Here is a 14,071-nt window from a genome sequence, read left to right as displayed (position 1 = left end):
GCCAAGGAATGGATCCGCAACACATTTGTCAACAAATCCGGTGAATCCACCATGTCTGTGCAAGAGCAACTGCTGGAGATTGCAAATGATAGCGGCCTTTTAGGGGCCGTTTGCATATCGCATACTTTTCTAGAGTTCACACAAGTTCGTTATTTTCAATGAAGGCAACGTGCTTGCGCCTTCCAGTTGAATGAATGGTGCGAGCTCACCACGAGTCACGTGACAAAAACTGACCGATCAGCTTCATACCTTGTATGGAATTACATATTTCGGTAGACTTATTATCTCAGACAAACAAAGAACACTCAAACATCCTCTGTCTTGTCATCCTCTGATGGGTGATGGTGGCCTATTAAACTACAAACCCCACCCCCCTCGGTCCACAGTAAAATTGTCAAGCCTTGTTTGTCATTGTCAAGAATTGTCTGCGATGATAAAGTGCCACTGTTCAACATTATTCATTCAGACCGACACTGCTGTGCTTTATGTTAAAAACACCTAAGTAATAAGTTTACACAGTAACTGCAACAATGGACAAAGAAATAGTAGGGGCGCACTCACACTATGCTATCCGAACTATGCCCAGGCACGTTTCCCGATTCGTTTGAGATGTGTGAATGCTCTGAATCGGGCTCAGGCACGGTTCAGTTGGCCAGCCCTGGCCCGGTTGGAAGAGGTGTGCCAGAGCGCGGTTCGGTTGGGCTTTGGCGCGGTACGCTTGTAGTGTGAGTGCAAAGTGTGCCTGAGCCCGAAACTAAAGACGCGACATCACTTTTAGGAGACTGTTTCGCATGAATTTATTAATCATTCTTAATTTTCAAAGAACGTGAACTGTCATAGTTTATTAAAGACGAAAACCTCTCACTAAAGGTTTTTGGCTTATTGACTATAATATTAGCTGTTTTGAAAACTATCGAGAGAGTTTTGAGTTCTAAAACTTTAAAGCAATGAGCTCTTATATGTCAGAAGATTTAGCGTATTAAAATTTTTTCAGTTCATGACCCCTTTAAATGATCTGTCAGCACATAAATCAGAGTGTGGGTGGGAAATGAACTGGACACCACTATGCCTGGTAATCAAATACGTTAATTTCTCACCCTGGCCACACTGTATACTAATGCATATTAAACAATGCATTATAAGAGATGTCCACTAACCTCAAGTGGATGATGCTGGGTAGGTGTTCCACGTCTCCCAGGTAACTGGCCAGCCAGCTCATGGTGTTGGTTAGGCCACTGTTGTCCAGAGGAACAGACTCTACAGCTGGAAAATGTTCCCGCTTAATCCGCTCCGGAGTGGCCTCAATAATGTGCTCTGCTAGGCTCATCATATTTGCCTGCAGGATGTAAGGTAAAACACATGCATTCAAACTTACACAACAAAAGACTTTCTAGACTGACAAATGCACATACACTTGCTAGCCCGGCAGATCAATTGAGCGGTGTGGTGTTTACTTTGGAGGAACACTATGCTACAGCTCCTCTATCCCCATATAGTGACAGAGATGAATGGGGCTAGACTAACTCCTGGCGACGGGAGCAAATCAATGGCAGAAGTGTATTATGTGGTGGCGAAGGTCTGGACAGAGAATGAGGCCAGGACTGTGGCTCTCTAGTGCTGATTTCACATGTCAGCAGGACAGATGGTGCCCTATATCTCCCTTAGACTCTGCACCTGTAGCCATGTTTGTTTGCCGGGTCTATTTACTGAAAAAATGCATTGTACAGGTGTAAATGATGATGGCTGACCGTTAAGGCCCTTGTAAAAGAAAAGTTTGAAATCAAAATGACAGTAGTGAGAAAACACATAAGCTCTGCTATAAAGCTCTAACACACAGGTGTCAAACTCAGTTCCTGGAGGGCCGCAGCTTTGGACAATTTAGTTCCAACCTAATAAAACACACCTGATCAAACTAATAGAGTGCATTAGTCTTGTTTGATACCTAGGCTGCGTCCAAAATTGCCTACTACTAATGCATTTGAATTTACAACTTGACCGTAAGAAAAGTATGTTCCATCCAGTATGTATGTGAGTAGTATGGATGGAACTCGAACATACTACATCCGCCATTTTGTCATGATTTTGTCAGTTGCATCGCTTCACTCCCATTCATGAATTCTCTCACGATGCATCATGGGATAGCGTAGCATCCATCAGATGCGCACTTCAGAATCTCACCGGCAGGAGTATATTTAGTGATTTGGGGGGCCCTAAGCAACTCCAGCCATGGGGCCCAAGTTCTGAAATGCACTCTTTCTACTTTTATTTAATTTAATTTATTTAGCTTTTTTTAATGTCACCCAACGTTTTTTTCTGTGTTTTATCTTAATGCGAGCTCTAATATATTTAGTTTCATAAAACGAATTTACAACTAAAAATAATACGTATATTTTTTAAATAAATTTGATTGCTGGTTTGCTGCATGATTGGGGAGGTGGATATTTTATTTTAATTATAATTATTTAATATTATAATTACATAACATTTCATTATTATAATACTATTATGTTTTATTGTACATTAAATAATTTTTAATGATGTAAAAATTGTATTTGTTTGAGAATGATGTTATATATAGTTAATATGTATAATTTACACTTATGTCCTCAGATGTCCTGGGGCCCTAAGTGGCTGCTTACCTTGCTTATTTGTTAAATCCACCCCTGCTCGCCTATTTGTGAAATAGTGATGGGAAGTTTGGATCTGTCTTTTTTATCTTTTGTCTTTCACATGACTCGGACCTTTGAGTCTTGTTCATTGAGATGAACAAATCTTTTTTTGAGTCATTTCATATAATTTGCATAAATATGATTAAAATGTTACGCGTTGCTTCCAAACTCATCTACAACTACAGCAAACGTTGCTAACACTACAATCAAGTCATAAATAGAATGCCAAAGCACACAGTCTGAGCCGAAAGCAGCCATGATTAGTTCACCTTTCGAGTTATCTGGTTCTTGAGTCATTTGTTCATCACGTGACAGCATGTAACGAGAGATTACTCAAACCCAAGGACTCGAGAAATGAACAGATTAAATCTTTTTCTTTCTCTAAATGCATATGATTGGCTTCTGTCTTTCACATAATGAACGAAGAACTCAAATCGAGGACTCGAGAGATGAACGGATCAAATCTTTTTTCTGGCTCTGACTGCATATGATTGGCTTCTGTCTTTCACGTAATGAACGAAGAACTCAAATCGAGGACTCGAGAGATGAACGGATCAAATCTTTTTTCTGGCTCTGATTGCATATGATTGGCTTCTGTCTTTCACGTAATGAACGAAGAACTCAAATCGAGGACTCGAGAGATGAACGGATCAAATCTTTTTTCTGGCTCTGACTGCATATGATTGGCTTCTGTCTTTCACGTAATGAACGAAGAACTCAAATCGAGGACTCGAGAGATGAACGGATCAAATCTTTTTTCTGGCTCTGACTGCATATGATTGGCTTCTGTCTTTCACGTAATGAACGAAGAACTCAAATCGAGGACTCGAAAGATGAACGAATCAAATCTTTTTCTGGATCTGACTACATATGATTGGCTTCTGTCTTTCACATGATGAACGAACGACTCAAACTTGATAGAAGACTCAAAAAAGGAACTGATCTTCTTCACCAACACAAATGTGCGCTTGCGCAAATGAATGGATCACTACCAGAGGACTCATCATTCTCGAATCATACAAAAGATTCATTGAAAATAAACAAATCATTCAAGAACAACTCATCACTAGTTCCAAACGTTTATAAGCTTCTTTCTTCTGTTTTGTGTTCAGCAGGAAATCCTAAAGGTTTTGGAACCACCTGAACGTGAGTAAATAGTGAGTAAATTTTCACTTTTTTTAAGTGTAAACATGTTAAACAATGGCCTGTTGATTCCCAAAACGATAATCTATTTTCCCATTGATGTAATTTATTCAGCATATCCTCTATTGACAATAATTACAAAAACAACCTCTTTTCTCTTTAGCTAGAAGTTATGGTAATTCTAGCTAGCTCCTCACCTGCAGGTCTTCCATGTGCGAGAGGCAGTCCTGGTTTTCTAGATTCTCCTTGTAAGAAAGCATCTCAGTGTCTACCATCTCCCTGTCCACCATTCCCAACATGCTAAGAGACTCGCCACGCTGTCTCAATCGGTTGGCCAACTTCTCCTTCCCCACGCTGCTAATGCCGCCCTTTCTGAGCCCCTCTCTGGTGCTCCATTTATTTCCACCACGGAAAGAGGACATCTTAATTTGTGGGATGCTCGCTGTGCCCAAACCCTCCTCAGAGACACTCTTATCCGGGCTGGATGGGGTGGTCTTAGGGCTGGTTGACAGTTTATGTGTCTGCTGCTCCATGTTCAAGGGAACTGACATAGGCTTATCCAGCTGTGCTTGGACCAGCTCAGGGTTGGGCTTGTGTTTCTTGGCGAGGGGGAGATCCCTCTGGCATTCGTTGCTGTAGTAGCTGGAGGGCTCTGATCTGGGCCGTCTCAAATCTAGACACAAAACAGAAGCAAAGAGTGAGCTGCACTCAGAGGAGAGGATGGAGGTGATGTTTCATTGCATTTGCTTAGTCTCTGAGGTGCTCTTAGTGATAATCTAAAACAAAATAAGACAGCTGGAATCAGATTGTGCAGCAGAAGACTGAAGCAAATGCAATGAGGTATTACGTTCGGTAAGCATATCTGCTGTAATCCTTTCAGTAAAGCAACACTAGTTCATCTGTTTTCAAAATAGTGCTGCTTTTCAAGTAATGAGCTCAAAGTTGCAGATTTTTCAATAAGCAGTCAACTAAACTCTCCTAAAACAGCACTTATTTGTCCCATATGCAGTCTTGTAAACTCTGATTTTTTATAATCAATTTTGTTTGTTCAGATAGTAAGTAAATAAAACAATTACAAAATTTGTTATGTACAGTGACCAGCATAAATGAGTACACCCCATTCTGAAAATGGGTAATATATACATTTGAACAAAACAGATTTATTAATCAGATATATTTATTAAAATAATGTTTTAGTCACAGAACATCTTTAGAAATGGAAAGATAATACAATTAAATTCATGTAAAAAATACAAAACTACAACATTTCAACAAAATTGTATAGATTTTTTGGTTCTCTTGATTTTTGAAAATGCTATTTAATATTTTTCCCTAACAAATAAATTTGGGCTACTAATTTGTGAACCATTATTGTAAGTTATGTTGTTAGATAAGCTCCAGATTTGGCTTCAGTACTGACTAAACTAAAAAGCATCCTATAGAAAATATTAATTTAAATGAGAGATTTTTGAGTGGTGTACTCATATATACTGAGCACTGTACTACCTGTTAACCCTTCAAATTGTGCAAGTTGAATTTGTAAATTGTAAATACACCCAAAGAAAACATCAATTTATCATACAGTTGAAGTCAAAATTATTAGCCCCCTAAATTATTAGCCCCCCTGTACATTTTTTTTCCCCAATTTCTGTTTAACGGAGAGCAGATATTTTCAAAACATTTTTAAACATAATAGTTTTAATAACTCTTTTCTAATGACTGATTTATTTTATCTTTGCCATGATGACAGTAAAGGGTGACGCAGTGGCGCAGTAGGAGGTGCTGTCGCCTCACAGCAAGAAGGACGCTGGTTCGAGCCTCGGCTGGGCAGTTTGCATGTGTGGAGTTTGCATGTTCTCCCTGTGTTTGCGTGGGTTTCCTCCGGGTACTCCGGTTTCCCCCACAGTCCAAAGACATGCGGTACAGGTGAATTGGGAAGGCTAATTTGTCCATAGTGTATGAGTGGGACTGAGTGTGTATGGATGTTTCCCAGGGATGGGTTGCAGCTAGAAGGGCATCCGCTGCGTAAAACAAATGCTGGATAAGTTGGCAGTTCATTTCGCTGTGGCGACCCCAGATTAATAAAGGGACTAAGCCGAAAAGAAAATGAATGAATGAATGAATGATGACAGTAAATAATGTTTGATTAGATATTTTTCAAGACACTTCTATACAGCTTAAAGTGACATTTAAAGGCTTAACTAGATCAATTAGGTTAACTAGGCAGGTTAGGGTAATTAGGCAAGTTATTGTTTGATGATGGTTCGTTCTGTAGACTATCGGAAAAAACATATAGCTTAAAGGGGCTAATAATTTTGACCTTAAAATAGTTTTGAAAAAATCAAAAACTGCTTTTATTCCAGTCAAAATAAAACCAATAAGACTTTCTGCAAAAGACAAAATATTATCAGGCATACTGTGAAAATTTCCTTGCTCTGTTAATAATTTAATTATTAAAAACATAATTTGGAAAAATTAAAAAAAAGAAAAAAAATTCAAAGGGGGGCTAATAATTCTGACTTCAACTGTAAGTGACCTTATATTGCAAAATTGTCTTTACACTTTCTTCAAAATTGTCTTTACCAGTGGTGTAAAGTAACAAATTACAAATACTCAAAATACTGTAATTGAGTAGTTTTTTTCAAAACTTTTGTAATTTGTAACAAAACAATTGTAATTTACTAAGTAGTTTTAAAAATGTCTATTATTACTTTTCCTTGAGTAAATTTTTAGCGCAGTATCAGTACTTTTACTCCACTACTTTCCTTCAACCTGCAGTCACTACTTTACTTTTTCTTGTATATGGAAATTGTAAAAATCTGATAGATCATAGAAGGTAAATCGCCTCATAATGAATTACCTCAAGTCATGGGCGATTTATAATTGCATAAAACTATTTGGAACCATTGAAAGTGTCCAATAAGATGTCCAAAATCTTTACACGCATTGACCCAGAGACTGTTTTGTTGCATGTCACTGATGAGAAGATGACGGATGTTTACTGTATGATTGACGAAATGGCCTTAAACACCCAGCAGCCACAGGACGTCAACATAACATCAGATTGACATTGTACCCTAACGTTGTGGGGATGTTGCATTTTGTTGTCATTTGGAAATGAAAATAGGGTTGACATCAGAACTTAACATCAGGTCAACGTCAATGTCTAACGTCCAATCTAAAATCAACCAAATATCAACGTCTAATGATGTTACAGCTTGATGTTGAGTGGATGTTACCACTATGACATCTATCAGATGTTGGATATTGGTTGCCATACCTGACGAATAAATGTTAGTGTTTGACGTCAATATGATGTTGGTTTAAGATGTTGGCTCGACGTTGGATTTTGGTCACTTTCTAACACAACCTAAAATCAACCAAATATAAACGTAATTTGACATCGTTATTTGACATCAAACCATTGTTGTCCTTAGACTAAATGCACTACAGAATGTTACTCTTACACACATCCACAAATTACATGTAAATGCATCAGCTTTTAACAGCGTAATACTCACTACTTACTACTCGAGTACTTTTGAAAGGGCTAATTTTTACTCATACTTTGAGTAATATTTACAACAGGTACTTTTACTCTAACTGCACTACATTTTTAGGCAAGTAATAGTACTTAAGTATGATTTTTCAGCACTCTTTCCACCACTGGTCTTTACACACTGTAAAAATATTTAATGACAAAAGACAACAAATATTTTTATGTTTCTTATTTAATTAGTTAAAACTCCTTTTAATGAGTAAATCAGGTTTGAACAATTTTTTAAAGTTATACAAAGTTTAACTTAACCTTTTTAGTCAGTTTGATTGATGTAAGTTGACATGACTAGAAAAGTAAAGTTGATTGAACTAAAATATTTAAGTCAGCAAGTACACTTTAAGCAATTATCTTTGTCTCTACTTAATGTATTGTTTAAAAGTGATTTAAAGACATCACAAATATCACATTGCAAATTTAGTGCAAATCTGTGAAAAACATTTTGAAATGCAACAATATTTCACAATATTACTGTTTATATGGTATATAAATGCCACCTTCGTGAGATTTTTGTTATTAGTACACTGTAAAAAATATATGAACATCATGACAGCATATGTTTTTAATTCATTGTAACTTATTAAACTGAGTTAATCATGTTCTAACTTAATTTTATGAGTTAAGCAAGCTGTTTTAAGTCAGTTTAACATTATATAGGTTCACTGGACTCATTATATAGGTTCAATGGACTCAAGGTTAATTTGATTCAGCTTAAAAATTGAAGGCAATCAGGATTTTTCGACAGTGCTTGGACTATAGCAAGTGTAAGTGATTTAGGGCTTCTCACCGGGGTTCTGGTTGCTGCAAGAGTTTGTAGTTGTGGTGGCAGTGCCAGTGTTCTGCCCGCTGGGCACCACCATACTGTCACTGGCCCAGCTGACCATCCAGCTGTTGGAGGTGGGGATGTCAGGGTTGGGAGAGAAGGACATGCTGGAGGCTGGGGGTAAAGAGGACGGGGTCTGCTGCTGCTGTTCCTCCCTCTGGAGCTGCTCCAGACACTCAGCCAGCTTGGTGTGGCCACGGGAGCGAGCGATGGAGAGGGGCAGACGTCCAAGGGAGTCTGGGATTGCCAGTGCTCTCCGGTCCCACTTGTATAAGACCACTGCTGCCTCCAGGTGACCCAATGCACAAGCCCACATCTGCAACAAAGAAGCAGAAAAAAGGGGTGTGAGAGAAGTACAGAAGATACGCTTTAAACACAATCTGCTGGAGAACCCTACCAATGGAGTGCAGGAGAAGTGATCCACGTTAAGAGGGTCCACCTCTAGTTCCAGATCAATGCTGTCTGCATGCTTCGTGCTAGATAAGACAACAAATACCAGTTCTCATAATTAGCAATGAAAGAGGAAATACTGTATTTACACAAAGATACAGATATTCTGAACTCACCGCCATTTGATGAGAGTCTGGATGAGGGTTGCGTAGCCTTGGCCTGCGGCAAGGTGTAGCAAGGTCATGCCCCGGAAGGTCTTGGAGTGAATCAGGTGTTTGGATTTGGCCCAGCAAGCCCGGTTCATCATCTTCTCACAAACGACCACTACACGACTCTCAAAAGAGCTTCCTGCCTGTCCCGAAATACACTGCAGAAGCAAACGAATGGTTTGATGTTTTCAAAAGCTCTTTCTTTTCTTTTTTTCAAACTGAAAGCTAAAATATATGAGCAGAAAAGCTGAGGAAGTGTGCAATTTTTGTACACGCTCACAAAACAAAGTCAAAAATAAGTACTCAGAATGTTATTTTTCTCCACAGTCCTAGTGAACAGATACATGAACACTTTCAGGATGATCTATGCCAGTAACTTGTCTTATTTTATTACTGAATTAAATAAAACTGATGTGAATTGACCTAGAACAAAAACAATCGTTTGACAGCAACACACAGAAATAGTAAAAAAGAAAGAAAGAAACAAGCAGCAATACATAAATAGAATTATTTATTATAAACAGAAAGACTATTAATTTGACTGTATTTTTGATCAAATAAATGCACAAAAAAAAAAAAGATTTAAAGATGATTTCTTGGATTTACTAAATGATTTTTTTATGTTTAAGTGGTTGTAAACTATTTATTTGGGCTGAATTTGAACAAACAAATTAAAGTTGAACGTTACTAAATTTAATTTGTTTGTTTAAATTCAACACATATAAACTGTTTGTAACAATTTTGCAGACATTTTCTTTCAGTGCAGTCTCTTTGACCATACGAGACTAAAATCTGCATGAACAGGAAGTTGTTGCTGACTTTTATTGCAGTGTGATGTATTCTATTTTTGCGCTCACTTATCTATCAGTCATCTATCAGTCAATGAACAGAAGCATATAGTTAGATTTTGATTAAAAATGACCAAAAATAACAGTTTTTTCACAGATGCACAGATTAATTGTTCACTTTAAGACTAACAATGTGCTCTAGCAAATTGAAAGCATATTGACTTTAATATTAAAAAAAATTAATGGACCCCTACAGCATCCTTTGAACATGAGTTCATTTTGCATTTGTGTTTATTATTTAAGGTTATACAAATTTGAGGGAGAAACTGAAAAAAATCTAATCTCAAACACAACAATGGTCAATGTGCTGCTGTACCTGAGACTGGCTATTAGCACCTCCGTTTCCTCCTCCTCCTCCACCTCCTCCGGTTCCTGCTGTTCCTCCACTGCCCTGCAGCTGCTGACCGGCCATCTCAGCCATCCTGCGCTCCATCTGCTCCAGACGCTCCAGGATGGACATTCTGAACTGGTTATCTGCAGAGGAATATCAATTTTAGTTTAGTTTTCATTTCGTTTAACACTACAATTGTAAATTAGCTACTGGTTTCACACTTTGCAAAGAAAACGGTTGCTGTGAATTGCATCTCGGTGAAGTCTGAAATAAATTCTTCTCTGGTTTAGCTCACATCCCCAAGCAAGATTCTATATTAGATGTTTAATTAAACTCAGTCATTACCCTTATGGTATCCAATCAACACTCAGCGTCTGATGTTATAAATCACCATTTCCGTAATTGCAGTCATTATTATAAATTAATGGAACCAGTAATGAGACACATCAACGCATTCAGTTAAAAAAAATAAAAATAAAAAAACACAGCAATGGGTATACATGATTTATTTGATGTTTGTACTTGCTAACCAGGCGTTTGGATTTTTTGCTAATGCAAATCTCAACACTGTGATGAAGGATGCCTATTGCATTGGTGTTACTTTTGCTAAGGTGTTTTTAAAGGTCTCCTGAAATGCCTTGAAAAGTGGAGCATTTTCAAGTATTTAAATTGAAACATTAAAAGAGGGCGGGGCATAAAAACTAGTCCCTCCCTTTTTGCAAAAAATATCCAAAAGCATTTCATTTACATATGTAATGTAATTTAACATGTATTTATATTGTGTATTTATTGTGTATGGCAGCGTTTCCCAACGGGGGTCCCGACCCACAAGGGGGCCTCGTACACCCAAAGTGTTTCACAATCATGAGAGTGGTCTCTTGACACCACCACCAGTGTGCAGCATCCACTTGGATGATGCGACTGCAGCCACAGGACAACATTGCTAGTGCGCTCACCACACACCAGGCTATAGGTGGAGTGGAGAGACAGTGATAGTACCAATTCGGGGAATAGAGATGATTGAGAGGCGATGATGGGTAAGGGCTGTTGGAGGGATTTTGGTCGGGTCCCTGGGGTTGTATTGTAAGTCTTGTATATCATAGCTCTGGAAGCCAGAGTCTTTGAGCCGTAGCATATCTGACTCTAATATTATTAGCTCTACAAATCATCTTCTTTAAGACATTGTGACTTTATTCATTTATTATAACTAGGGCCAGATGGAATCTGCTGACATTTTTTGCTATTTCTGCGCAGAATTTAGTTAAAAATCTGCAGATTTTTGCGGAATGATTTTTGGAGTATCATAACTAAAAACTTAATATATGAAACAAAAATGTTACCTTTTTAACTTTTATTTAACGTTTACAATGCAAATACAATTAGATCCACTTCATTTGGTAAATAAAGCAAGTCTCTTATATAATATATCTACTAAAAGATAAAAAATATTACATTACACACTGTATTGTAAATAAATCATATGAATATTTTCATGTAATTAAAATTAATTTAAATTAAAATGAATTTTGCATTCACTACTTACTTGTATTTTTTTAAAATATATTTATTATCTGTTTTTTGTCCTGTCTCTGTAATTCTGTTGCACTGTAGAAGCTCTGTCACGAAAACAAATTCCTCGTATGTGTGAACATACCTGGCAATAAAGCTCTTTCTGATTCTGATTCTTAAAAACTGAATAAATATAAATGTACACACATTTACACAAGTAAATAAACAGAATCAATGACGGGCTTAAAATCTGCATAATTCTGTGTGCGCAGATTCCGTGTGGGCCTAATTATAACCACTAATTCAGTCAGTGAAAATGAAAGTAAAAGTCACTGGAGGGTAATTTCAAACATAAACAGTGCATAAATACAAGCATTTTTTATAGTGGGTAAATTTCACCCACGCTGGTGCTTATAAATATAAATGTCCCACTTTTTAATCTATTTTTATCTAAACAACTTTTATTATCTGGGAATTGAAAATAAGGCAATTTTAGTAAAAGTCAATGACTGGGAGGCTTGAATGCTTTATTGAAGGTCTGTTATGTACATTTGAATAACAGTGATGGGTAAAATTGACCCCACAGCGGTTCTAGTGTTAAGTTGAAGTAATGAGGTATTTAATTAACTCATTACCTTCAACACTGAGTTCAAAACTCTTTTTAAATGAGTAGAATTAACTTAATTAATAACTTTCAGTAAATTGTGAGTTAACTACACTCATTTCATTTGATAAAGTTGACTGTTGGGTTTTACAGTGTTTTAAATGAAAATAGCAACGACACTGGCCATGACACATGTTGCTTTAGTTTAGCATTCAGTATAATACTCCATGATCAATTTCTGTAAGTTATTTGGTGTCCGTTTGGAAGCCAGACTTTCAGCCAGTTGTCAATCACTGGCATTTTATGTACATGACCTCTAAATGCCTCTTCTGGCAATATCAACAGTTGGTGTTTTTGGTGTTCATAGTCCTCTGGAGTAAGGAAATGTTTGTCTTTAGCTCAAAAGACATAAGTATTGCTTACAGATATTTGTTTCATGCTCTTGCTCTAATGCCGTCTCTCAATGTGCCTCGTAGTTCATCAGTAAATTGACACTGGAGAAAACCGCAACCCAGCACGCCCTTGTCGCTTGGTTACCATGTAGCAGCAGGTTGCCACAGAAACAGGCTTATAAGTGAGAAGCACATACAGTTTTCAGTGCTGGTGCTGTAGTTTACCTGTGCTCATGTTGCACATCTGCATGCTCAGTGTGTCTGATTGACAGATTACATGGACATGTTTACTGTCAGGCAGGGAGCTATGTTTTAAAGGGCGCCTACCTTGACCCCTTTTTCAAGATTTAAGATTAGTCTTTTGTGTCTCCAGAGTGTGCCTGTAAAGTTTCAGCTCAGAATACTTATCAGATTATTTATTATACCTTTCAGAAGTTTGTCATTTTCAGCTCTGAGCATCTTTTAGTGGTTTTTGTTTCCTGTGCCTTTAATGCTAGTTTTCCCCACCCACCGTTCCCACGTGCCTGTCAGAGTGTGGCTCAATCTCCGCCTCGGCTGCGTCAGATAAATGGCACAGTGACAGACACGAAGGAAGCAGATCTCACGTAAAATTTGTGAGAAATACTACAGTAAGAACTTTACCAATGATTATTTCATGTATTATTGTGGAGTTAATTCAAGTCTTTCTGAAACGATGAGTCACACACAATGTCATTACAAAGTTTGCGCACACACACAGTGGACACACACACACAGTGTGTGCAATTATCTTTGCACTGTTTTTGCACAGCATATAGAAACAGGTTAATATCCACTGCTTTATGGATATCCGTTATGTTCATGCTCAAAATGAACCTGATTTAATGTCTACAAACCGGTATTGAAGCATCTTCTTTTCTAATTGTGCTGACATGCGGCTGTGGTGATGAAGTAAAAAAGGTAAAATCGCTTTAATTCATTACACACATGCACTGTTTTAAAAACGTTTTAAACTTGTAAAACTCATTCTTGATCACATTTGATGATGATTGATGATCACAGAGAGCTGAACAGATCTTTTATCCCAGTTGCTTTGTGAACGACCGGTCTTGTTGATTTGATTGTACACATTACTACGGAGACATGTTAATACACGGATGTTGATCAATTTGATGGGCGAGGAAACCGCACTCCTACGTCATGGTGTGGTGAGCCTCAAAATGGGAGGGATTTGGATATATTTAGATGCTATTTTGTTTAAAAAAAAAAAAAAAGATTATTGTCGGCACCAATAGCCTAGTGGTTAAGTGCACCGACATATAGCACCATGGTGCTCACGGCGACCTGAGTTCGATTCCTGGCTCGAGGTCCTTTGCTGACCGTTCTCCTCTCTCTGCTCCTAATAATTTCCTGTCTGTAATCTCCACTTTCCTATCTAAATTAAAGGTGAAAAACCCTAAAAAATTATTATATACAAAAAAGAGATTATTGTCCTTATATCACCCCAATATGATTGTGGACACACTACCAACACACAGTTCTGTCCAAATAGCCTCCAAAAGAGGATTTTCATCATAGGTGCCATTTTAAATTTCCACTATTTCAAACTCTTCTGTCT

General features: G+C 37.6%; 1 protein-coding gene across 11 annotated transcripts in view; it reads right to left on the bottom strand.

Annotated features, from left to right (window-relative positions):
* Window positions 1–14,071, bottom strand: part of camta1a (calmodulin binding transcription activator 1a) — a 656,204-nt gene that overhangs the window by 15,347 nt on the left and 626,786 nt on the right. For all 11 annotated transcript variants that reach the window (XM_056449716.1, XM_056449720.1, XM_056449714.1 and 8 more), the window contains 6 exons: window positions 9,955–10,112; window positions 8,758–8,948; window positions 8,589–8,667; window positions 8,156–8,507; window positions 4,010–4,485; window positions 1,158–1,336 (listed from right to left, as the gene is read on the bottom strand). In XM_056449716.1, coding sequence (XP_056305691.1) covers window positions 1,158–1,336; window positions 4,010–4,485; window positions 8,156–8,507; window positions 8,589–8,667; window positions 8,758–8,948; window positions 9,955–10,112 — 1,435 coding nt within the window. The remainder of the gene's footprint in view (window positions 1–1,157; window positions 1,337–4,009; window positions 4,486–8,155; window positions 8,508–8,588; window positions 8,668–8,757; window positions 8,949–9,954; window positions 10,113–14,071) is intronic.

This window comes from Danio aesculapii, chromosome 23 (genome assembly GCF_903798145.1).
Source record: "Danio aesculapii chromosome 23, fDanAes4.1, whole genome shotgun sequence".
Lineage (NCBI taxonomy): Eukaryota > Metazoa > Chordata > Actinopteri > Cypriniformes > Danionidae > Danio > Danio aesculapii.
The sequence above is the reverse complement of the archived record's forward strand: the minus strand, read 5'-3'. Positions and strand labels throughout refer to the sequence as shown.